Here is a 26,810-nt window from a genome sequence, read left to right on the forward strand (position 1 = left end):
GTAGAATTTCACTCACTTGGAGTTTCACTCACTAGCTCACTAGGAGTTGCACGTAGGAATATGTTGGCATATGAATATCATGTCACATTAAAGAGGAAAAAGTTGAGAACATTTCACCAATGTAGTCATAATCTTCCAACTTTTTTCTTCCATCTCCACCAATGACAGATGATATTCATATGCAAAACACAAATCCTAAGGGATACCCACCCTGACAGCTGTAATTCCATCCTTTTCCCTCCTGCTCAAGAAAGCATACTGGATACAAGTGATCAAGAATGAAGTTATCACTGGAATACATTTGAATCTGCTGTAATTTTGTTAAGAGTAAATAATTTACAAACTTTGGTACTTCCTAATGAGTAATAGATTATTTGCACCGTAACTTGCAGCTGACTGAGACATGCAATGCACTTATGAAGAACTCCTGTGTAGATGTATAGATATGTAAGTTTGTTCCATGGAATACTTTTCAAATAAGGGAGGTGGTAGGGGGGTGGGAAGTGTTTAACAAAATGCAAAGACAAAACCCGCTATGGAAACTGATTTTTTTTGAGAAGTAGAAGTAGGTGAAAAGAGAGGGAACTGTACTTGACTTATGTTTGCCTGACTAAATTCCCTACCCCTGGAATTCAATTCTTCATTTTAGAATCACAGAAAAATTTTTATGTTGAAAGAAACATGAAATGCAAAATACTCAGTTTTCCTAAACCAGCCACCCTAGTGCCCATAGGCCATGGAATGCATACATTTTTCTCCCTGTGTAATGTAACACAGATGTGCTTACAATACTTTAAAAGTGGTTCCAGCATTCAAGGATTAAATGCTTCACATCTTTTAAACATTATTCCCCTTTGAAATAAGCAGGGTCTTTTTTTAAAGTTAGCAGCAATTATACATAAGAGAAAATGAGACTGAATTAGATATCAAAGTTTAAGATTAACTTTTAAAGCAGAATATAAAATGGATATAACCAAATTTTTCTTAAGAGAAAATAAGACTTGAATTCTCAGATAGGAAATTTTTAAGTAGTATATCTTACAAACACTTGCAGCAACTTATCGTCTGTGAATTTAAACTGAATCACAAGACTTCTATTAAGAAACATTTCACAAATAAGAGGATGTTTTCCACTTATTTCAGTTTTTGGTAATTTTCAGTGTAGACTTAACATTTTAGGCATTTCTTTTCATAATATTCAAACTTCATTAGGTTTCTCTGTATTTCCAAAGCTGCATTAAAAAAAAAAAATTCTTCAAATGCCACATAACTGGAAGCCTAGTATTCTTGCTGATACAGTATAAAATATGTTCCCAGCAGAGAAACATCTAGAGATACTTAAAAAGTAACATGTAGTAAGTTATACATTACTTCAACCTCAAAGCTACAAGGATTACTTATTTAGTTATAAAAAATTTTGGTTCCTGTTTTATGTGTGTAGCAGGTCCTTTTACTTTTCTTTCTACTTTAACAAAGCACTTAGGATGCAAACATTTATAAGAACTTACAATGAATTATTTTTAAAATACTTTATTCAAATACAATGAAAATCTGGTATGTTGTATGGTTTTCATTAGAACTGCTGAGTTTTATTTAGTGTTTCCCCTAAAACGTAGCAAACTTCTAATCACAATAATATTGGTATTGTCAGTAAGCTTCTAGACTTTGGCTTTCAAGTCTGTTAAAGAGGTTTGACTTCACTAGATAATCTTTTAGTTGAAATCCTGAAGTTCTTTACTTTTCTACTACTAGTGGTATCTCAGTCTACCATTAAAATTTGCCCATAAATTTAAAAAGAAAATTATGTAAACTGTTTATGAAGAAAAGTTATCAAACACATAAGGGTAACATTTTGTGACCTGTAGTTAAATAAAGCATCAACTTTTAGTGGCTGCTTGGGTTTGGGGCCTAATACCATGAGTTAAAGTCCTGGTGCCATTACTCATTGGTCTGTGATTCTGGACAAGTTACTTTACTTCTTTGATCCCTAGTTTCCACACATGAAACTGGAAAGAATGACAGTATCACTTCAGAGTTATTGCGGGGATTAAATGATAAAACAGAGAAACTGTTAGCTCATTTACTTAAGCCATAAACAAAGTTTTACATTTGTATTTACCTAAAACAAAATACATTCGGATAGAAACTTTAGTTCAGGTCATTGGACTTCTTCAGCGTAACAAAGAATGATACTTACTATGTAAGCACAAAACACACATTTGCTTTTTTATGCATTTTACATTTTAAATATAGAATTAAAACTTTCAAACTATTGTTTTAGATCACTCTTACTTCTAGGAAGCTAAAAGAACTTTCAATGTTTCTATTTCTATTATCTTTAGGCAAGCTGTAGAGTCCAGCTTGGCAGTGCCTAAAACATTTATAGGCCTTAGCTCTTTTTCAAGCCATTAAGTTACTGAATCCTAAGGGACAGCTTTATCTGTTTGAAATTTTCTCAACTCTGGAGTTCCCATTAGTAGAATGGCTCTGCTACCATAAGACAAACTACTTAGGTTTGGAAGAATTAAGACACCAACATCTGTCTTTTTTTTTTTTTTTTTTTTACCCTAGGGATCCTCTCAGACATTTCCTTTTGTTATTTCACTTGTTCACCCTCACAGGCTGACTAGTTGACCTGCTCTAGGCAGCTTTACAGGGGCATTAGAAGGGCAGCATGGCTCAGTAGGCTAAACAGGTGTTACAGTGATTGACATTACATAAATAAAAGTTGTCCTGATATTCAAGGGTATGTTTTTAATCTTGGCTCTGTTACTAACTTTCAAAGAAACTGCCCAAGTTCTCAACTTCTTCCTCTACTTTATTTGCAAATTAGGATTTTAAAAAAGTTTCTAATTCAAAAGAAGACTGAATTTTAAAAAGTCACAAACTACTTTATTTCCCATTACTGACACTCCTTAGATGATCTCCCTCTCCCCTTCTATAAAATATTGAAACTAAATATAAATATTCTCCAAATTTAATAATCTAATGGTAGTCCCTAGGCCACAGAACATTTTCCACTAAAAAAGGAGGTCACCGGATGAGGTGATCTCCAAATTGACTCCAGGTTTAAAATTCTACAAGTTTTGATATATTTTTTAAAGATTTTATTTATTTGACTGAGAGAGAGAGAGAGGGAGAGCGCACATGTGTGCACAAGCAGGAGAATGGCAGGCAGAGGGAGAGGGAGAAACAGGCTCCCCGCTTAGTGGGGGTTGATCCGGGGACTCCAGGATCATGACATGAGCTGAAGGCACACGATTAACTGACTGAGCCACCCAAGCACCCACCCTTATAAGTTTTGATATTTATGTGATGTTCATAGCACTTAACTTACATCCTTAATCGCTGCATTTATTTCTCAATCTAGATTTCTGAGTTAAAAGTGCAACTAACTGATTCCAAATGTACAAGGTTGAATCTTTGGCTATTAAAAAAATTAAAATCTTTCTATCCATATGTATGTGTGTATGTATATAAGCAAGCTCTATGCCCAGCACGGGAGTTGAACTCACAAACCCAAGATCAAGAGTCACATGTTCTACTGACTGAGCCAGCCAGGAGCTCTAAATTAACCTTAATATAAATCAGTTATTTGATAGTTAACTGTTTTTAAGGTATGGCTCCTCCAGGCCATACCAGTGAATTATGGTTTTTGAATCAACTGCAAACTCTTTTAGATCCACATTTATCAAATTCCTTGAAAATAATACAAACTTTGGGGGCGCCTAGGTGGCTCAGTGAGTTAAAGCCTCTGCCCTCGGCTCAGGTCATGATCCCAGGGTCCTGGAATCGAGCCCCACATCGGGGCTTCCCCCCTGCTTCCCCCTCTCTCTCTGCCTGCCTCTATGCCTACTTGTGATCTGTCAAATAAATAAATAAAATCTTTTAAAAATAATAATAATACAAACTTTAAAGTAATAAACTTATTTTAATAGGGCAGAAAGTGTACGGATTAAGGAAACAAATTGGTTTTCAAAATCCAAATGAAAAGGAAGAAAGAAACCAGATTGTTAAAAAGACCCAGAATAGGAGAAGATACATAAATTAAAACTAAGTACAGGGGTCAGAGAGTTTTAATTCTTCTGTTTAAAAGAAAAAGGTTTTACTTAAAATTTCTCCAAATAATACTCCTATGTCACAACTTCTGCAATTCATACAGTCCAGGTCATATAGAAATGGATCTTGCCAAAGTTGAATTTTTTTACCCAATTTCTCTTAGTTTTCCTACGTTTTTTAAAAATATTTTATTTATTTTTTCAACAGAGAGAGATCACAAGTAGGCAGAGAGGCAGGCAGAGAGAGAGAGGAGGAAGCAGCCTCCCACCAAGGAGAGAGCCCGATGTGGGGCTTGATCCCAGGACCCTGAGCTGAAGGCAGAGGCTTTAACCCTCTGAGCCATCCAGCGGCCCTTTAGTTTTCATATTAAAAAAAAAAAAAAAAAAAAAAGCCAACAGAGGTTGAATTAGTAATTTGCTGCACTTTGTTTTGGGACTTCAATATATCTATGTAAATGAGGACTATAAGTGTTTGATATGGGGCACTAGTCACGAGCTGGGTAGTGCAGACACACGTCTCCTCTTTCAGAAGGCTCAACAGTTCATACTGCGGCAACAAATGATTCTAGTCTATCCATCGCATGAAAGCTATGGAATGGGGTAAAATAGTGGCCAATTACTTATTTTAAAACATTAAAGAGGGACTTACAAAGCTCTTACTTGTTCTAGATGCCATTTGTTCAGTCTTTCCTGATCCTTACTTGAAGCTTAACTACTTTTAAATCCAGAGACTTGGGCTCCAATCTTAAGATCCTTAGACTTTAAGGTCCTCTGTGACTCCTCAACGTTTGTTATTCCACTTTCTTCATTGGTATAATGATGGAAAAGTTATCTATTCAACAGCTAGCTTATAAAGATTACATAAGAGAACTTAACAGATGAAATGTTTCTAAAGCAGAAGTTGTCCAACTAGTATCAGTAGTAAGATTCTATACTCTCAAGATTTTTTTTATAATAAAGTATCTCTAGCAGGGAAATGACATACTAGAAAGGAATTATGTTCATGATCTATGACAAGATTAGTTAGTAGAAAAAGCATGATCTTATAGACAGACCTAAGTCCAAAACCTGACTTTGTAACTGTAAATTGGTTTCTTCTGGGTAGGTCAATTCTCAGATCTTAACCTTCCTATCTTGTGGAGATATAGTACATACTTCATTACACTTAATGCATGTGGAAATGTAAACACTTATTCATTGATTAATTCCTCAAATATTTATTTAGTATCTACCACATAGAGGTGGTCTACTAGGTAACAAGTTCAGAGAAATAAATCCCACAGTTTACTGATGGTACTAGTCAAAGAAATAATTAACAAATTTCATTGGGACAATTGTCATGATAGAAATTCTAAAGCTAAGCAGACATTCAAAATATATTCTCTTGTTCCTTACCAACCTGCACATATTCTTTCAGGCTGTGCTAAAAAAAGGGGATGTAGGTAGAGTTAGCAAATGAAGTACCTAGATAACTAGTACCTACTAACCCAGCTGTGCCAACTGGCTGAGCTTCAGCTTCTCTGCAGCTAAATTTATAGTTCTTATCATAAAACTGCTGTAAGCAGAATGCCATGCATAAAACCCACTGGATATGTCCCTCTCTGATAAAAATATTTGGTACCTCACTCTACGTATTTCCTTTATATGTATGGACACTCTTCAGATTGATTCTACATTTTCTAGTCTTCAAGTGTTCTCTTGCTTCCTTTGTTCTAAGGTCTAGATCCAAAATATGGCCATAGTTTAACAGCATTTTGAGCACGTACTCATCTTGACCGTGGCTCTCTGAAAAACAATCAACAATCCCAAAAAGAGATAACTAAGAACTGGGGTTGGGTTTCACATAATCAAAGAACATGCATTATGTCCATTTGAGAACACATACCAGTGTACTGGGAGACAGGCAGGCTTAGGTTTGGATCTAGGTACCACCATGTGGTGGTTACGAACCTACAGGTAGGGCTCTCTATCACTTACAATGTGTAAAACTTATAATGCCTGTATAATGTAACATAATCATAATGGATCTAAAAAATGCACCTAATGCACCTAAAAAAACAGTGGAGGCACTCAATATGAGATTGTTATTAATATTTATTATGTTGCGTAAAGATACCATTTGCCTCTCGATTTAACCTTGATCTTAATTCACCCTTGCAGCAAACATTTTTTGGTGTGTTTGTGAAAACTTATTCAGGATCTTCATACTTTTTTGGTTATATATAACTTAAAATAGTTTTGGAAAACAATGATACTTTTGCATATATATATTTTAAAGATTTTATTTATTTATTTGAGAGAGAGTGCACATGCCAGTGAAGGCAGGAGGAGAGGAGGAAGGGGAGGGAGAGGAAAAGAATCTCAAGCAGACACTGCACTGGGCATGGAGCCCATCATGGGCCTTGATCTCACAACCCTGAGATCATGACCTGAGATAAAACCAAAGTCAGACGCTTACTAGACTGGGCCACCCAGGTACCCCACTTTTGTATATTTTAAACTAGGTTATATAAAATTTCATTTAAAAATGTTACTCACAAATTTAAATAGATGAAAAGAACACAATTTATTGTGGAGTGTAAATACTAATGATTTAAAATGAAAATGTTAACTCACTCTTAAATTTACTCAAATCTAAATACCATAGTAATTCGATACTGTATCATCCATTTAAAAGACAGATGGGAAAATTGGACAGCTATGTATAGAAGAATGAAACTCGACCATTCTCTTACACCATACACAAAGATAAACTCGAAATGGATAAAAGACCTCAATGAGAGCCAGGAGCCTATCAAAATCCTAGAGGAGAACATAGGCAGTAATCTCCTTGACATCGGCTGCAGCAACTTCAAGACATGTCTCCAAAAGCAAAGGAAACAAAAGCAAAAATAAACTTCTGGGGCTTCATCAAGATCAAAAGCTTCTGCAGAGCAAAGGAAACAGTCAACAAAACAAAGGGGCAACCCAGGGAATGGGAGAAAATATTCGCAAATGACACTACAAAGGGCCGATACCCGAGATCTATAAAGAACTCCTCAAACTCAACACACACAAAACAGATAGTCACGTCAAAAAATGGACAGAAGACATGAACAGACACTTCTCCAAAGAAGACATACAAATGGCTAACAGACACATGAAAAAATGTTCATCATCATAAGCCATCAGGAGATTCGAATCAAAACCACATTGAGATACCACCTTATACCAGTTAGAATGGCCAAAATCAACAAGACAGTAAACAACAAATGTTGGAGAGGATGTGGAGAAAGGGGAACCCTCTTACACTGATGGGGGGATTGCAAGTTGGTACAGCCACTTTGGAAAACAGTGTGGAGATTCCTCAAAAAATTAAAAATAGAGCTACTCTATGACCCTGCAATTGCACTACTGGGTATTTACCCCAAAGATACAGATGTAGTGAAAAGAAGGGCCATCTGTACCTGTGTTCACAGCAGCAATGGCCACAGTCACCAAACTGTGGAAAGAACCAATACGCCCTTCAACGGATGAATGGATAAAGAAGATATGGTCCATATATACAATGGAGTATTGTCTCCATCAGAAAGGATGAATACACAACTTTTGCATCAACATGGGTGGGACTGGAAGAGTGAATAAGTCACTGAGTGAAATAAGTCAAGCAGAGAGAGTCAATTATCATATGGTTTCACTTACTTGTGGCATAAGGAATAACGCGGAGGATATGGGGAGATGCAGAGGAGAAGTGAGTTGGGGGAAATCGGAGGGGGAGACAAACCACGAGAGACTGTGGACTCTGAGAAACAAGCTGAGGGTTTTGGAGGGGAGGAGGGTGGCCGGTTGGGTGAGCCCGGTGGTGGGTATTATGGAGGGCATGTATTGCATAGAGCACTGGATGTGGTGCATAAACAAAGAATTTCGGAACACTGGAAAAAATAAAATAAAATTTAAAAAAAAAAAAAAAAGATGAACATGCTCTTCTCTTTTTTCCCCCCAAGCTCTTCCTTAATAGTTAGAAAGCTTATATGGTTCCCTCTTCTCCTTGAACTTGTATTTCCACGCTAATTCTCCACAAAGAAATTTTACCCTGAATAATGTATTTATGTTTGAAAATCTTTTAACTGATTACCCATTTATACTTTTCTGTAACAAAAATGTGTATGTAAACTACAAATTTAATTTTATTACCTATGACCTTAATACTTTAAATGTTAAAAATACTTCTGAATTGAATAATTTTAATAATTATTAGTGTAAAATTGATTAAAACTCAAGCATACTACATTTTAAGTAATATTTTTACTGGAAATTATTTTATAGATGGGCAATTTTGGATGATGGCATCTTCTATTACTTACAAGTTTGCTTACTATTGTAAGTACTCATTTATAGAATCAATTTCCAAAAAGAAAATAAGGAAATTAAGTAATCCCACCTAGAGAGCATACTGCTGTCTTTACTAACCCTTCCTTTAGCACATTTACTTTCAAGGGATCTAACTAAAAGGCAACAACGGAGTCTGCAATTTTCTTAAGGCAAGACATCTGAAAGTAATTAACACTATCCTTAGACATTCTGGAATCCCCTTAATGTTCTCTGATAATATATTTTATTCTGTACCAATATTCTCAAAATAATGTTAACTTCCAACACCCTCTTTTCTAATGGCAGGAAGTTTTTAAAAATCCTAACTTTTAACTGCATACTAAAAATTTCTTTCTTTCTTCTTTTTTTAATGCAGTGGGGCAATCTGATTTTTTTTAATTTTTAAATTTTTTAATAAACATATAATGCATTTTTAGCCCCAGGTACAGGTCTGTGAATCGCCAGGTTTACACACTTCACAGCACTTACCACAGCACACACACCCCCACAATGTCCATAACCCTACCACCCTCTCCTGATCCCCTTCCCCCCAGCAATCCTCAGTTTGTTCTGAGAGATTAAGAGTCTCTTATGGTGGGACACCTGGGTGGCTCAGTCAGTTAAGCTGCCACCTTCAGCTCAGGATATGATCCCAGGGTCCTGGGATCGAGTCCCGCATCGGGGTCCTTCCTCAGTAGGGAGCCTGCTTCTCTCTCTGCCTCTGCCTGCTTGTGCATGTGCGCTCACTCTCTTTCTCTCTCTCTCTCTCTGACAAATAAATACAATCTTTAAAAAAAAAAAGTCTCTTATGGTTTGTTTCCCTCCTGATCCCATCTTGTTCCATTTATTCTTTTCCTGCCTCCCAAACCCCCCACGTTGCATCTCCACTTCATTGTATCAGGGAGATCATATGATAGTTGTCTTTCTCTGATTGATTTATTTTGCTCAGCACAATACCCTCTAATTCCATCCACGTCATCGCAAATGGCAAGATTTCATTTCTTTTGATGGCTGCAGAGTGTATACTATAAATTTCTTACTTAGAATATCTTCAAAATGTGTTTTTCAATTATTTTCTGTAAGCCTGAAATAAGATAATTTTATAGTTCCAATTGAATTAGGTAAAGCTTACAGATTAATATCTTTAAAGACGTAAAAATCTGATTTAAAAAAATCCACCTTAATATCAAACTACATATTTCTTTTCACATCTTCAAAAATTCAACTGTATAAACATCTGCCAAATACTTATACAGAAAACATGTCAGACACTGTATGGGAATCAAATGTCCTCAAGGAGTTTAGCACCCCGGCCAGTGTTTCTCCAAGTTTGATCACACGGATAACTTAGAAAGCAGAGACTGTAAAAAATGCACTTTTCTGGGTCCTATGTGAAAATGATAAAATAGAGCCTCTCTAAGGGTAGGCTGGAAATCTGTATTTCCAACAACCGTCCTAAATGATTATGATGGACACTGAAATCTGAGAAGCACTTTGTGAGAAAAGAATACAGGTTAAATGTTCAGTTGTGGAGATGTTTATGGTCAGGAGGAATAATTGGCCAGTGGGGTATGGGTTAGGTAAAAAGCAAGGAGGGATATGGCAGGGCTATGTGGAAAGGCAGGCGAGAGACCAGGCTCTTAGAATTAACTGAGGCTGGGCGGTAGTATCTTGCAGGTAGAGCCGAGAGTCAGGGAAATCAGAATCTGAACAAGTTATATGAACTGGAGGTCAGCTCTGCTCTAAGGTAGAAAAGGTCTTTGCTTGCTGGGCAGGGGATGGGAGTGTTAGTGAAAACCAAAAGGAGGTCAGGTGGGTCTCACTTGAGGCCTTTTCATAGACAAAATCAATTTCTTTAAAACAACATAGGAAAAAGCATCTTCTTTAATTTCACTGTAAATGATTTTTAAAATATTTCATGCTACAGATCCAAAGAAAGTAAAGTAACCTTAGTTTTTATTTAAAAAACATCCTCTCAGGCACCTGGGTGGCTCAGTGGGTTAAGCCGCTGTTTCGGCTCAGGTCATGATCTCAGGGTCCTGGGATCGAGTTCTGCATCGGGCTCTCTGCTCAGCAGGGAGCCTGCTTCCTCCTCTCTCTCTCTCTGCCTGCCTCTCTGCCTACCTGTGATCACACTCTGTCAAATAAATAAATAAAATCTTTTAAAAAAAATTAAAAAAAAAATAAAAACCATCCTCTCAGCATGGAAATAAAATCATCCAAGAGAAGGAGCTCATACTTTTGCTGGCTGATCCCCCACCCCAAGAAAGTTTTCCAAAAATTATTAACTGCAACCAGAACAGTAAGAAACAGCTAATAAAATCTGTGCAACTATAACATGGTAGTATCCCCAAGAAGAGTAATAATCTTCTGTGTTGCTCATTAAGTCAAAGCCTATTAAATAATATTTTAATTTGGCTTGGGTTTAAAGTCCAAACACTTGACTTTATATGCCAAACTTTGCAAGCAGAGTGAAGGCAACTGGTGTGCACGTCCATCTTCCAAGTCTGGAAGATCTATGCGAAATGCCCATGCCTTCCCTTGGGCACTTATTATGCCTTAAATATAAAATACATAGCTATTGTGGCATTTATCATATATTTGCCTTCTCTCCTAGACTGTGAGCTCCTTGAGGGCTGGTCTTTTAGATGCCTGTGTAGGGCTTAACACTGAGCTGACACATGGAAGGGGCTCACTGATACTTTAGGTCATGTTAATTTATTAGAAAGCCCGTCTTTGAGCAGGAACTGCTTTTTCTGAAGTAACTTTAAATTATACTGGGCAGTTGTTGTAATCTTTTTCTTTTTTTCTCTCTCATTTTCCATATTGAGAATTGAAGCCCTTCACTGATTAAATGATATAGTCAAATAACCAATTAAAAAATGCTTTAGGGGTGCCTGGGTGTCTCAGCTGGTTAAGCATTCAATTCTTGATTTCTGCTCAGGTCTTGATCTCAGGGTTGTGAGTTCAACCCCATGCTGGGTGTAGAGCCTACTTAAAAAAAAATCCTTTAGAGCAGAGATTGGCAAACTACAATCAGCAGGCCAAATTCAACCCACTGTCTGTCCGTTTTGTAAATAAAGTTGTACTGGAATGTCGTAAGTCATACCCATTCATTTATGTATTATCTATACTTGCATATGTGCTATAATAGCAGAGTTGACAATTTTGACTATATGGCCCACCATTCCAAAGACATTTACTCTCTGGCCATTGTAGAAAAAATTGTCCCAATCCTGCTTTTGGGTATTAAAGTGGTATCAACATCTAGCAAATAGCAAGCATATATACATTTAAGTGAATCAGTATACTATTTGTTAAGAAATTCCTACTATGGGGAAGTCACTGGCTTAGTACTACAGGAAATGTAACAAGTACTACAGGAAATGTAACAATGAAGATGCCTAATATAGTCACTGTTTTTCAAAAGGGAGTTTATTATCGAATAGCATAAATCTTATTGGGAGGAAAAATAAGACAAGATTGCAGGAAACTATGAGAAGTACAACATATTTTTTATGGCACAAATGATAAGGAAATCACATGCAGTTGGTGAGAAGGGACAGGCTCCACTGCAAATACTGATAAACAATAGCCTACTCAGAAAAATGGAGAGGGAAGCAACCATGTAAGCCAGAGTAGTAAGGGAAAAGTGAAACATGGCTCTAAGGTCTTACGTCTCACTACAAGAATGACAGTGCTAATAACAAGGAATAAGTATCAATATTTGCTGACTGCTTACTAGATGCCAGGAACATAATCAACCCATTTATTCTATATTTAAAATAAAACACACACACACCAGGAAAAAACAGATGTGGTGTGATAAGCTCTAAATGGTTTAAGATCTAATGAGATGTGTTAATAAGACAGCTACAAACCAGGATTTGGAGTTTGGGAAAAAGGTTGAAAATACATCTGAGAGACACTGTACAGAAATAATACTTGATAACACCATAAATACACAAACTCCTCAAACCTCATATTCTCCCAATATCCAATTTATATCAAAAGAAATTGAAACAAACATGATTGGGTATCTGCCCCCATGTGGTTAATGGCAAACATGTTGAGAGTATAGCTAATATTGAACTTAGGGTACTTCTCACAAGTATAAGAAAGACAAAATGGCTGAAACAAGTTGTTATTTTTAAAAAAGTAATGCATAATATAGTCCACTGCTGACTACACAGAATTTTTTGTTTGAAACCGATTTCCTCCTTTTCGTAAGGAAGTAATCTTCAGGATTAAAACAATAATAAAAACCCTTATATTGAGTCAATTCTGCAAGATGTCTGAATATTGCAACTCTTATTTTTAATAATTTTTTAAGTAAGATTTTATTTATTTGAGAAAGAGAGAGTGAGCACAAGCAGCTCCCTAATGAGCAGAGAGCCCAAAATGGGGCTGGATCCCAGGACCCTAAGATCATGACCTGAGCCAAAGGCAGACGCTTAAAAAAACTGAGCTACCCAGGTGCCCCTATCACAACTCTTAATACATGAGTAATACGTATTTACTAAGAGCGATTTGCTATGTCCCAAGCATTGTACTAGCAGCTAACATCACAAAGTATTCTTCACAACAAGGCACTATTGCTTCTGTTTTGATCTCCACTTTCAGGTGGGGAAACAGGCTTAGTAACTTTCCAAGGTTTGTACCAAATTTATAACATTATTTTGACTTTACAGAAAATCTACTTTGATGTAGGCTTTTGCATAAAGACCAAAAGGTTATTTTGGAACATCTCATAATGTGGGCTAGGTTTGAGAAGCAGTGATCTAATAAGCTTAGTATTTACAATGGTGAGGCTTTTGGTCTACAAAGTCTAGTCTGGAACCTCTCAAAGTAAAATCAGGTCTACTTCTATTCCGAAATAATAGTATTAGTATTTTTTACTAGAATATGATATCATCTCACTCTGAAGGGATCCTATTAACAAATGAGTAGTATAAAAAGGCCACTGCTTTTAAAAATAATGTTCCAGAAAACGATGCCTCTTCTACTTAAACCTCAAATGTGCCCGAAGACTCTCCAGGCTCACCAGCATCTCTCAAAAAACAAATCCATGCCAGGAACCTCAGTCACTACTGCTTCAGGTCTGTATAGGAGAACTATACCCCATTCATTCTTGAATAAACCCCAGTTTTTATTTATATGCCACAAAGATAAAAGTGCTTAATTAATGGTTTTTGAGTAAATTTGGAAAGAACTATCCCATAATAGTTTAACCCATATCTATATCAAAACTATGCCCTTACAGGGCACCTGCGTGATGCAGTCAGTTAAGTGACCAACTCTTGGTTTCGGCTCAGGTCTTGGATCTTGGGGTTATGAGATCAAGCTCCACTCTGGACTCTGCACTCAGAGTGAAGTCTGTTTGGAATTCTCTCTCCCTCTGTCCCTCTCTCCCATTCTTTCTCTCAAATAAATCTTTAAAAAAATAAAAATAAAAAAGAACTTACATAAACATCAAAGCAGCAAAGTAAACATGACAAGAAAATGTATCTCAACTTCTTTATGGGAAATAAATGGTTCCATTAAAATACAGAAAACAGATTTTGAAAATTACAACTGAATGAACAGTATCAAACTTTGGAGTATTCTAAATTCTTCAGTCAGTAACAACTTAAGGGAGCAGCAACACAATGACTATCTCTTATAGGACCTGGCATTACCAACATAGGTTTTTCTGTTTCAAAACCACTCATTTACTATCTGAGAAGAGAGAGCTGGTTAAGAAATGCTGTGGCAAAAGATAAAGGGTGGCCTGCAAACGAAAGCACCTCTCATGAATTCTCCTGCACTGAGAATGTAAGCTCTACAGAGGCAGGAATGGTTCTCCTTACTGCCATTACCCTAATGTCTAGAATGATAACCTGAATCAAAGTGCGTATCACTGTTTGCAAGTGAATGAATACATGAATTTATTTACGAAGCCATATTAGCTTTTATAAGAAAAAAGCAAATTCAAAGCCAGTGTATTCTGGAAAGAAAACTCCCAAACAGATCAGCAGCAAATACCTTAGGGTTAGACATGCACTCTATAATCCCCTAAGTCTAAAAATAAAAGTCATGTATGGCAAAGCTAAAAAGTGGGAAACATTTAAGACTGCTCTAGCGGATCAGGTACATCATGAGACAACTGTCATAAACCCTCCAAGAATGGAAAACACAACCAGTGGAAACTGGCAACATTAAATATTTGGTAAAAAGACTTTACTCCGGAGTCATTGGAATGCTGTAAATCGTAGGATACATTTAAAATCAACAGCCACAAGGAAACTACATGTTTCTGCCTTGTAAGTACATTTTAGGAAATAATAAAATCCTTCCATTTTAGCATGCTTATCTTATATTACAAGCCTAACATTTTAAAACCTATAATAATATTACTTATATGTTCTCTGAATGTTTAATGATACATGTAATCAAGTTACAATCAAATATAAGTGCTCATTCTTATCCTATCTATGAATGCATTATCTGAAAAACACTGTGATTTAAAAATCTTTAATTAAAAAAAATCATTTAAAAATCATTTAAAAAAATCAAATGAAAATCTATTTCTAAAAGGATTCTCAGGTATCTAATTTCATTATTCAATGATTAAAAAATACTTGAAAACAGGAAGTTTTATAGCAATTAGGATCACGGCATCATGAAGTGGACTTAACAATTCAAAAATAAATGATGCACCTTATCCCAACTTAGAATAAAAACTCCTTCACTGGATTTTCTTTGCCTTCTTCCTAATGACTTCCAATAGACTACTGAGTTCAAATAAACAACTCAAATGGGGAAATTTGGATAACAAGTTTTTGATATAGATAAGAGAAAGTCAAAATACTTTTCATGTTATTCAGATTGGCTCAGGTTTAGTATCAGAACAGCCTATTCTAGGTATTGCTTGAACAATATCACCTTTTGCTTTATTAATCTATCATGCCTTTCCCGTTGGGGATTAAGGTTAGGTCCCTTTTGGGTTCCTAAAGAAGGTATGAAAGAGAAAATAAAGGATCTTAATGGAAAACGAAGCACAGAGAAACTGAATGCCTACAATTAGGTCACTGGACCTTCAATTCAGTGCACTTTTTGACCTGGTTTCAGGTTCAGGTTTACACTCTCTGTTAAAAGAAACCTTTCCGATCTGATTGGTATCTTCCTGTGCTCTGGTCTCTCTGTATCCTAATTTCTAATGCAGTTGCATGAAATGATTTTCTCAACTGCTTCCCTCTGGATCATGCTGTAGACATTTCTGCCAGCCACTCTCCTGGAAAACCCTTGTCTGCGAGGAAATGCTGAAATCTCCATCTCAAAATCTCTAACCTCTCTGCCTCTTCAAGCATTTATAGCATACATTCTGAGCCCAAACAGCCTGTCCTGTATTATAAACTTTAAAATACTAAGCATCCACCTTTTAACATGTATAGTTTTGGTTTCCTTGAACTTTGGAAAAAGAGGATACCATGTCAAAGAGTCAAGTTTAACTGTCTCAGTGAGTAGCAGATTTCTTCCCTGGCCAAGCCCCAGTTTGCCTTGACTTAAAATGAAGATATAGCAAACTTTCTCTTTCTGGTAATGGAGGAAATAAAAACGGTAACAACAAAGAAAGAAAATTAAAAAAAAAAAAAAAACTGTAATTAACTAAAACAAAACAAAAAAAGGAAAAAAGAAAAAAAAAACCAAACCTCTTGTTATTACCAGTTGTACCAAAATGATAATGGGCTGTTTTCCTTAGTTTTGGTAAAGAAATTTAATTATTTGCCTAACAGATTAGGAAAACAGGGTGACCGTAGTCAAGATGATGCCCAACCTCATCAAAATATTTTTATTAAGTCCAGAAAAGCATGGACCTTAGGGAGGGCATGTCCTATGGTGAGTGCTATGAAGTGTGTAAGACTGATGAATCACAGACCTATACTCCTGAAACAAATAATATATATATGTTAATAATAAAAAAGCAATATATTTCAAACACATACTTATTAATTAAGAAAACCACTGCATTCATGCAGCATTAAAATAGTAGCCAATGTCTGCTATCTGTAATTATATACAACAAAGGAAATGATGAAGCTAATCAGCTGCATGGGTAGCACTTTTACTGTCTCCCTTCCAACCATTCCGGAGCCATTTACCTATTATCCCCCACCCTGGCAGTCTAGGACAAGGAGCTGGCAAACACTCAGAGTGGTGCAAAAGTGTTAGAAGGTTGGACACATCAGCAGGCTGTCAGGAGAAGACTTGGGAGAAGATGAGATGAGACAACTATCCGAAAGTGATTTCATTTTTCATAAAAACTCACAGGTGTTCTCTTAACAGGCTTATGAGACTGAAGCCACAATATACTCATCAAGAGCGTATGACATAAATGCGAGTAACATTTACAAGAATTAACTAAATAAAATATAGCAAATGTTAAGAAAGGAACTGAATTTGAATGAGGTAACAGATAATAAAAGAAGGAAAACTTATTTAATGATTGATAGGAGGTAAATTCCAAGGGAATGATGCAAATTGTTTTGTTTAAACATGAATTGTATGAAATTTATTTTAAGATTTTTGCTAGGCAAAACTGAAAAAATGCACCTTTTACATCAGTATTTCTCACTAATTACATAAATCTTTGATTGCCAATTCAGAAATACTGATTTTGGTTAACATGGATATTATAAGTGGATAAACTATCTTTGCAGAACCCACAAAATTTTCCACCCCTCACTTGAGACCCCAAATATTTTGGGGGAAAGAGTAGAGTTAAAGTATGAATTGTAAATAAATATACTGAATTAACAAGTCTAGGGAAAAAATATGTGATAGAAAACTTGAACTTTTTTTTATCACTGAACCATGATCAATGATATGAAGTTGAGAGTGTCTGAGATATATTGGTAAAAGTTGGTTAAGACTTGGTGTTTAAATCTGTTCTTAACTACAGGTCTTATCTCATGTGTAAACATTTTGTAAGAATCCATTTATCTGTAGTAGTAATAAAAGCATGCACTTACCATGTGCTGAATGAAATACCTTAATCTCTCATGACAATCTTTTTTTTTTTTTAAGCCTTTATTTATCTGAGAGAGAAAGAGAGGGAACAAAGGAGTACACAAGCAGGGGGAATGGCAGAGGGAGAAGGAGAAGCAGGCTCCCGGCTGAGAAAGGAGTAGGACTAGGGGCTCCCTCCTAGGACCCTGGGATCATGACCTGAGCCAAAGGCAGACGCTAATCAACTGAGCACCCAGGCTCCTCATGACAATCTTTTTTTTTTAAGATTTTATTTATTTATTTGACACAGAGAGAGAGATCACAAGTAGGCAGAGAAGCAGGCAGAGAGAGAGGGGGAAGCAGGCTCCCCAATGAGCAGAGAACCTGATGCGGTGATCGATTCCAGGACCCCGAGATCATGACCTGAGCTAAAGGCAGAGGCAACCCAGGCAACCCTCCTCAGGACAATCTTATAATAATTATCATCCCCATTTTAAAGGTGAGGAAACTAAGGTAAGCGAGATCGTAAAATTTACTCAAGTTAACATAACTGGAGAAATCCCAGTTTTGCTTTCACAGCTTGGACTCTAAAACCTCTAAACTAACAAATCAAGTCATAGGTGAGACTGACCAGATACAGCCTGAACTGATTCTAGTAGTTTTGTTAAATGAACAATGAAAGAGCCTCAAAGGTCATAAAAGATCAGTGTTTTGTAAGTCAGTACAATGACAATGTCCCTGGCACTTAAGAAGACTTTGCAGAGACTCCCAGAGATCTTTGGTGTAGTCTATTTCACCACAGCATTAATGCAGGAACAGCCCAGTCAAGTTAAGAAGTTTCTCAAGTAATAGAGTTTGTTAGATCCCAGCTCTCTTTACATTTCTCAGCAGAGAATGCAAAGTACGCTATGCTCAGCTGATCATGTGAAGTTTTGTATTTCCAAAGGCAACAACATGAACTCTGTTGTAGAGAATATTTCTTGAAGTAAGTTAAAATGGGTTTTAGGATCTTTTACTTGTACATAATGCTATTTAAAAAAGGGGGGGGGCTGGGTGGCTCAGTGGCTTAAAGCCTCTGCCTTCAGCTCATGATCCCAGGGTTCTGGGATTGAGGCCCCACATCGGGCTCTCTGCTCAGCAGGGAGCCTGCTTTCCTTCCTCTCTCTCTGCCTGTCTCTCTGCCTACTGTCTGTCAAATAAATAAATAAAATCTTTAAAAAAAAAAAAGACTTTATTTTTTTATTTGACAGAAAGACAGCGAGAGGGAGTGCAAGCAGGGGGAATGGGTAAGGGAGAAGCAGGCTTCCTGCTGAGCAGCGAGCCCAGTGGGGCTGGATCCCAGGACCATGACCTGAGCCAAAGGCAGACGCTTAACAACTGAGCCACCCAGGTGCCCTGTGCATAATGCTATTTTAAGATATTTTAACCAGAGTAATTTTTCAGTTGAATTTATCCTATAAGTGTGATTATTTTAAAATTTTAATCTGAAAATCATAGTAGTAAAATAACCAGCTACTTAAGCTAATCAAGCTACTTAATTATATTACAGAATTCGAAAATATTTAAAGAAACGGGGAGGGAAGCAGTTTTACCTTACTAAATTTTGCTGTGTATATTCAACCTTCATTAAAATTTGGACCCCGGTTTGAGAGCGAATGTAGGCTTTCAACCTGAAACAAAAATGTCATATTGAAGTAAACAAAACTGATTTTTAATATATTTCAAGATAATATCTATGGAAGACCAAACATTTAATTAAGAGTAGCTAATAATACTTAAAATTCAACTATCCAACACAGAAAAAAAAGGTTAAAAATACTTTCTAACCAAGGATTTGAATTTTTAAAAAATTACCTTTCTTCTCTCTTAAATTAAAAAATATTTATTTCAGTAAATTAAGTTAAACTTGGTATTTATTTTTAAAAAATGCATCCAATTTAATGACAGGTACTTTGTCTTACGGCCAAACACATGACCAATGATTACAGTTGGATTATCAGTATTAAGAAGAAAAGAAATTCAATCACTATATGTGTACCAAAGACACTACTTGATATGGGGCGTGGATTTGGTTCAGTCTGAGCACAACCTTTTATTAGAAGTAGAAGATGAGATTTAATTAGAATTGGATCAGACATTTTAGAATCCACCCAATCTAAAGGTTAAATACCAGGTTACTCTGGAACCAAACCAAGCATTCATATCCTAAGCAGGTACCATCTGGAGAAAAAAAAGTTAAATGGGTTCCCGCTCAGGAAAACTAATTCACACTCTAATAATAGATTTGCTTTTTGAGTGTTGCCTACTGTGTGCTAGGCCCTGTACCAGAAACTTTATAATTCTGGTTTTTTTTAAGCTTCAAATAACCTTATCTAGTGAATATTATCATTCTCATTTACTGATGAAAAAATTAAGGACCAAAAGTTAAGTAACTTACTCCTTGATCACATAGTAAAAAAGAGAGCGAGCTACTGTAGACCAGATATATAATTGCATCTTTCTACTGTTCTATGTTAACCATTTTTATCCATGCTATATTTCTGGACAGGAGGCAGAGTGCATCTTAATTAGTTTTACGAAGACTTGGTTGAAACAGAACTCCCTGGTCTTTAACAATTATTCAGAAACTCTTAATTTGCCAAGTTTCTGATTCAGCTTTAAAGAAGCCTGATTCGAGAGTTAACAGTGCAGACTCTGATTCCAGAACATCTGGGTTTAAATCCCAGCTTCCCTGTTTACTTGCTATATGAAGTCATTTAACCACTTTAAGACTTAGTTTCCACCTGCAAAATGGGTATAAGTAGTAATCTACCTTAAAGGGTTACTGTGAGGATTAAATTACTTAGTACATATTAATTATCTCCTTCAATGAGTATCTGGAAAACAGTAAATACTAAGTATTATGTACTGTTTTTATTGCTATCCAAAAACATCATCCATGACTGACAAAGCCTTGAGTAAACACCAAGGAAATGGCACAGAAAGTAAACTGTACTGACATATCACATTCTAATAAAGTCATAGCTCTACATAATAAATGTGTACATAATCAGTACCTCAGCATTTTTAATAATTTCAGAAAATTACAAGACTTTTGAAGCATACCTTTGACGAATTACAGGATCAGATTTTTCAGGATCAATGTAAGGTCTTAGGATTTCATTAATAGTTTTATCATCTGGTACTCTTCCCAACAAAAAAACAACAAAAAGAAAACATATTATTATGTATAAGTTTCTACTAATGGTGTTAACTTGGAATCACTAAATCTTGTGATGTTTTGTTTAAATGACTAAACAAAGACCTTTTATTTTACTCTTGGCAAAATATAACATCCTTTTAAGCAAAAACTGCTTAGGAAAAAGGCTTAAAAAAATTCTTGGACACACTTAAAAAGTCCTAAAAAGCAATTATTTTGAGAAGCTCCCTATAAATCAATTATAAAAATATGAAGCCTCTTTTAACACACACCTGTGCTCACAGACGAGAAGAAAGAACTAAGGATGAAATATATTTGAAAGATGTAGAAATAAAAAATCCGAAAAAAGGTTGCAAATTTCAGTGCATGTTCAAGTTTATTCATTCTAAATCATAAGACCAGGGTAAAAAATTGATATTACTTTTTCTGGAAACAAAGTATTTCAAGTTTTTCAACTTTCCAGTAAATATGCACATTGTTTAGAATTATAAATCTGTAGAAACAAAATTAAGACACTGCTTTGAATGAGTAACTTTTTCCTCAATTATACATATTCATATATACTACTGTGCTATAAATAGCTCCATCCATAATATTTAAGTCCTTTCCCTGACTTTAGTCTGGTATAAACTTCAAAGGTAACAACTTAGTCGTCCATTTTACTCCTGATACACATTTAAGTTAACAGTTTATTGTAAATACAAAACCACAATAAGAACAAAGTTCTTAATAGTTGTAATACTATACCTTTTTTCTATGTACACAGCTTGACTCTGAGGAAACTGGAGCTTCACATGCCAACAAAACTGCTGTTTTCTAAATTAGAAGATAATCTTATGAGGATCAAGGTAGACAATAAATTTTCTTTTTCAGATAGTAATTCAAAAAGTATTCCTAACACTTAATGTATCTTTCAACTATTTTCTAAGGTTTTAGAAGCTGTTTTTCAAACAATATACCTGTAAGGATTCTGAAGAGGAAAACAAAATGAAGTGCAACAGTTTTGAATTACAAGGACTTTACACTCCTGAATTAGAAGGCAATTTCACACAGATCAGGGGCTTTTGAGATCAGTGTGTTACTACTTGAAGTTTACAAATAAATTCCTCCTGACTAAAAACAACGGGCTGATGTCTTTGCCTAACTAGTTTGGAAATTAAGTGAATGAAGTGTTGTCTGGTTACAACCAGCTGGTTGCAGATACACTTCCAAGCCATGAGTACGTGCATTTTGTAGCAAAACAGTGGACAACAAGTTGGTTGCTAAGCAGAATGCACTCTCAGCTAGAGTCCTTTTGCTTTCAGGTCTAAACTTTGGTTTGATACACGATCAACAGTAATAATTCACCAAATGACTAATTTTAGCATAATGACCATATGTTCTATTTAACACCCCTAAATTTGGTGACACTAAATACTATTCCTTCTTCAAAAAATTTAATGCTTCAAATATTCAATCCAACAGAGAAATTTAAATGTTTTCACCATTTGATGGTTTTACATGTTTTCCTTACTTAGAGAAAATTTCTAACAACCCACTGGCAAGTTAATGGCCAACAGCGTTTCCAAGCAAATGACCAGCATCACTATAAATCTGTCCCTTAGCAGGATGGCTCCAAAATCTCAAATAGTTTTCTTTTAATACAATCTAGTAGAGTATGTCTCACTAAACATTTACATGATTTAGTCAAATTTTTATCAGATACAATAAGAATAAAAGCAAGTAAAAATCCTTCTTTTAGGGTAAGTCTATCACAGATCTGCTTATGGAAGTTTTTGTTATTAAAAAGACAGTTTTTAGCATGAGCTAGAAAAAAAATATGCTTGATTATACTTCTGTTGAAAGTGCCACTTCTCATGTAAGAAATAATCATGTTAAGTTTAGCATTTCTTTTTTTTCTGATAGAACAGAGCCATAAAGTACCCTTTATTAACTTAAAGACCAGATGTCTAAAATCTCAGAGGAAAAACTTCTAAAAGAAATCTGAATGCAAATGTAACAGTTCCTGGTTTTAAATAAACAATTCTTCCAAAACAAAACACCCTGCAATGTTCGTTATCTGTGAAACAGGCATTGCATCATATCACCATCAAAAGGCTCTGAGATGCCACATTTCCTTTCTCCCCATATTTATTTATTCATCTGAGAGAGAGAGCGCACACATGTGGGGTGGGGGACCAGAGAAGTAGGGAAGAAGAAAGAACCTCAAGCAGATTCTGTGCTTACTGGAGTATGGAGCCCAACATAGGGTTCAATCTCACAACCCTGAGATCATGACCTGAGCCCAAACCAAGAGTCAGATACTCAACTGAGTCACCTAGGGCCCAATTTCACATTTCTTAGTAAGATATAAACCAATTTTTAATCTAAATGTATAATATGGCTTCTTGCTAAATATATTTGTTTTTCCCATGTTATAGAGGAGAAAATAAGATTATGAATTCATCATCTTATGGGACTGTAAATCATATTTAATTACTCCAATCATTGCTTGAGTAATTTCAAGAACCATTCCTCTTTCTTAACACTCAGTAGACACTAAATACCTTCAGAAAGTACTTAGCATTCCAAAAACAATGGTAGAAAAGCCCCCGGAAATCATTTTATTTGCTATAGTTAACTAGTTGTGATTGTAAAGAAGTCATTCACTACTATTTTATTATATATACATTGCTAAATTATGACTATTATAAAAATATTTCTATATATGGTCTCAGTTCAAACATGAACAAATATGAGATGTATACTTTTAACAAATGTGACCTTGCAATTTTTCATAAACAAGGAAGAAGAATATAAAGAACACTCAATGCACCCATACTCAAGATTAATCCAACTTGCATGTTGCCATATTTGTTTGAAATATTTTTTTCTTCTAAGGAATAAAAAGTTAACTGAACTGTTCCTTGATCAAATTCCCTTCCCATCCAGAGGTAGCTAATTTCCTGAGGTTGGGTGTATATTCTTGCCATTCATGGTTCTGTACTTTATGTATGTATCTATACACATATGTATAAACAATATAGATTTTGTGTAACATTAACATTTACTTCAAAGTTATCATACTCTAAATATCCTATGCCTTGCTTTTCATTTACATTATCCTTTAGATTTTATTTTAATACATACAGATTAGTTCATTAACTTAAACTGTTCCATAGTATTTCATTTTGTGAAAAATGCCAAAATCTATTTATCCATTCTCTACTGATAGATATTATGATTGCTTCCACTTTTTTATCATTTGTTTTACCATATTAAATTACAGTAAAGAAAAAAAAAAAAAGATTTTCCCTAGGGATGCACCTATCATTTACCTCTTCTGATACACAAAATTAAATGTTAGCTTCATTGAAAAACTGCCTGTATTTTTTAACTCTATGGTAGTGTAAAAATCACTTGCAAACAGTAGTTCAGAATACAAAATTTAAGGAAAAGAATGGACACAAGAGGTTGAAGGGTACTGTATAAAGATTCCTGAAATGGCTGAGTTAATTTATTTCTGAAGTAGTTGCCAGTTCTTTAGTGTTCCTGAAACTGATGTAGTTCTGCCATGGGCAATGAAATCTAAATCTCAAAAGAGTTAGGGTTTTTTTAAGTTCAATTTTTAATTTTAATTCTAGTGTGGTTAACATACAGTGTTCTATCAGTGCTCATCATGATAAGCACTATCATCTGTTTCACCCTCCCCCACCTCCCCTCTGATGAGCATCAGTTTGTTCTTCAAAGAATTAAGTTCATTTCCCACTTTTCATAATTACATATAGTGATACATGTCCCAATTATAAAAATACATATACACCAAAATCACATTATTTTTGAGGGGGATTGTGAGTAATTTTATGTTTTATGTTTGCATCAGTAAATTTTCTAGAACACTGTAAAGGAAAATGGAACACTTTAGTGAGTATCTTTATGCATGCACACACACACATACATTTTTATATTTTGGACTATTCTGTAAAGACAGATTCCAAGGAGCAGAATCACTGGACTAGAACAGGGTTTCTTAACCTAGGCAGTGCTGACATTTTGGACCCCATACCCCTTTGTTATGGTGGTGGTGGTGGTGGAGGTGGGAAGACAGGGGAAACAATTCCCCCAGCAGGATGTTTAGCAGCATCCCCCAAGATGCCACTAGCAACACCCACTCCTCCAGTATGACAACCAAAGATGCCTCCAATTATTGCAGATGTCCTTTGGGAGGCAGAATCACCACTTGCTGAGAACCACCGGGATAGGGCTTAAAACATTCACTATTACTCCTACTATATCAAGACTACTATCCCCTAATTTCAACAAAATGCCTTCAACTATAATCATGTCACTGTGTCCTTGCCATAATTACCAAATTCTCATGAATGGAAATACTGTAAATAAATATTCTAGGTAACTTATGTACCTCAAGGCACTATGTCTAGAGTTTGATAAAAGACTAATGAAGAACAGTGGCAATTGTTAAACCTAATGTCCCCTTCTGGACCACCTGACAAGTAAGAGAACAGTGACCTCTCTTTGAGTCCATTAAACTAAAAAAATACTCATGCCCAGCAAAGCTTTTTCTCCTGCCCCCTCAATCATGCATTCTTAATGAGGGCAGCATCACCAAAGGGGGGTAAAGTTTGTTCTTGGGAGTGCTAAAAAAAAAAAAAAGTCTCAAATATTACCATGGCGTGTGGGCTTCCAAAGGGTCCCCGTACATAAACAAGATTAATAAGTACATCCTATATCTATGGTATCAAATATCATGGAGGGGCAATTAGATGGAAATGTCTAAAAGGGCTCCTTGGGAGGCAATAATAATAATAATAAAAAAGGTTGAGAAACATTTATAAGTATTAAAAGAGGAAAATAAATATTATACTTGATTTTAATAAGGTAATACAGGGCACTTATTTAAGAGCTAATGCTTACTAGAAACTGTTAAGGCTCATTCTCTCCCACAGTTTAAAGAAAACAGTATGTGCATGATGACACAAATTTACAGGGGATGCAAATTCTATACCCATGCCTGTAATTATTCTTCTGACTCCATGACTTAAAATTGCTAATTTTCATATCTGGAGCGCTACCACAATTCCAAGGGAGAAGGGCAGAAAACAAAGGCACCAGATCCTTTTAAATGGCACTGATTTCTTAATACAGTAAGATTTTCAAGTTCATTTATAACCAAAGAAATGGAAATGGAAATGAAATCGTTTTACCTGTCAGATTTACAAAGATGTCGTTAAAATCAGAAATACTAGGGACGAGTGGTGAAATGGACATTTTTCATTGTTGAGAGAAATATAAATTGGTATAAGCTTCTGGCAGTTTAGTTTCATAAAAGCCATAAATAAATATTCATAATAAAAAAATACATATTTTTGCCTCAACAATTTTATTCCCAGGAATTTATTCCAAGGAAATAATTGGACAAGTAATGACATATGTTCATGTCTGCTGTTTCACTCTAGAAAAAAAAAGAAACCTAAATGGGTATCATCAGAGAACTGATTAAATAAATTATAGCAGATCTACATAATGAATGAAAAGATGAGGCAGAACTATATGCATTGAGGTAGAAAAATGTATGTGTTGAATGAGGGCATATATGTTTAAAATACATATCCATAAATGTGTTTACAAGTATGAAGGACATGCCCCAAACTTTTAACTACGGTTATTTCATAATGAAAGGACTTAATTCTTACCTAAAAATATTCCTTAGTGGAAGTGTTCTTTTAAGAGGTTTCCTTTTTATCTCAGAGATTATTGCCCTACCAGAACTAGGGTTACCCATCTAATCATTTTGACAGCTTCAAAGCTATCTTCCTCAAGAAATATTCCACAGCTAAGAGTTACATATGAAGGCTGAATTCTTAGTACTAAGATTTCTAATATAAAATTTAAACGAGCTTGAATATTTTTGTTCTTTAAAAAAAAAAAATTAACAATTTTCATTCCACTCTCTCACTGACTAACCAGTATTGACTCAAAGAACACTCCAAAGGGCTCCCTAAGCATTAAGCATGCGAACAAAGGGGACGAGGCCATGGAAAGCTTCTGTTTAGGGCTTAAATCAACCACCAATCCTGGGCACTGTGTTTCCCTTCCATATGGCTATGAGAGAAACACAGAGTTTCCATATGAAAGCACCTTGTTCTTCATGGCTGCTATACAGAGGAAGAATACTCAACATACTGTATGGACCAGAGGTAGGAGAAGGCAAAGGT

At 35.5% G+C, this 26,810-nt stretch overlaps 1 protein-coding gene across 1 annotated transcript in view; it reads right to left on the minus strand.

Moving 5' to 3' along the window:
• The window catches only part of ZNHIT6 (zinc finger HIT-type containing 6), a 59,555-nt gene that overhangs the window by 6,122 nt on the left and 26,623 nt on the right, over nucleotides 1-26,810 (minus strand). The window contains exons 6-8 of the mRNA XM_059376996.1: nucleotides 21,343-21,411; nucleotides 20,502-20,582; nucleotides 18,989-19,066 (exon numbers count right to left, since the gene is read on the minus strand). Coding sequence (XP_059232979.1) covers nucleotides 18,989-19,066; nucleotides 20,502-20,582; nucleotides 21,343-21,411 — 228 coding nt within the window. The remainder of the gene's footprint in view (nucleotides 1-18,988; nucleotides 19,067-20,501; nucleotides 20,583-21,342; nucleotides 21,412-26,810) is intronic.

This window comes from Mustela nigripes, chromosome 14 (genome assembly GCF_022355385.1).
Source record: "Mustela nigripes isolate SB6536 chromosome 14, MUSNIG.SB6536, whole genome shotgun sequence".
NCBI lineage: Eukaryota > Metazoa > Chordata > Mammalia > Carnivora > Mustelidae > Mustela > Mustela nigripes.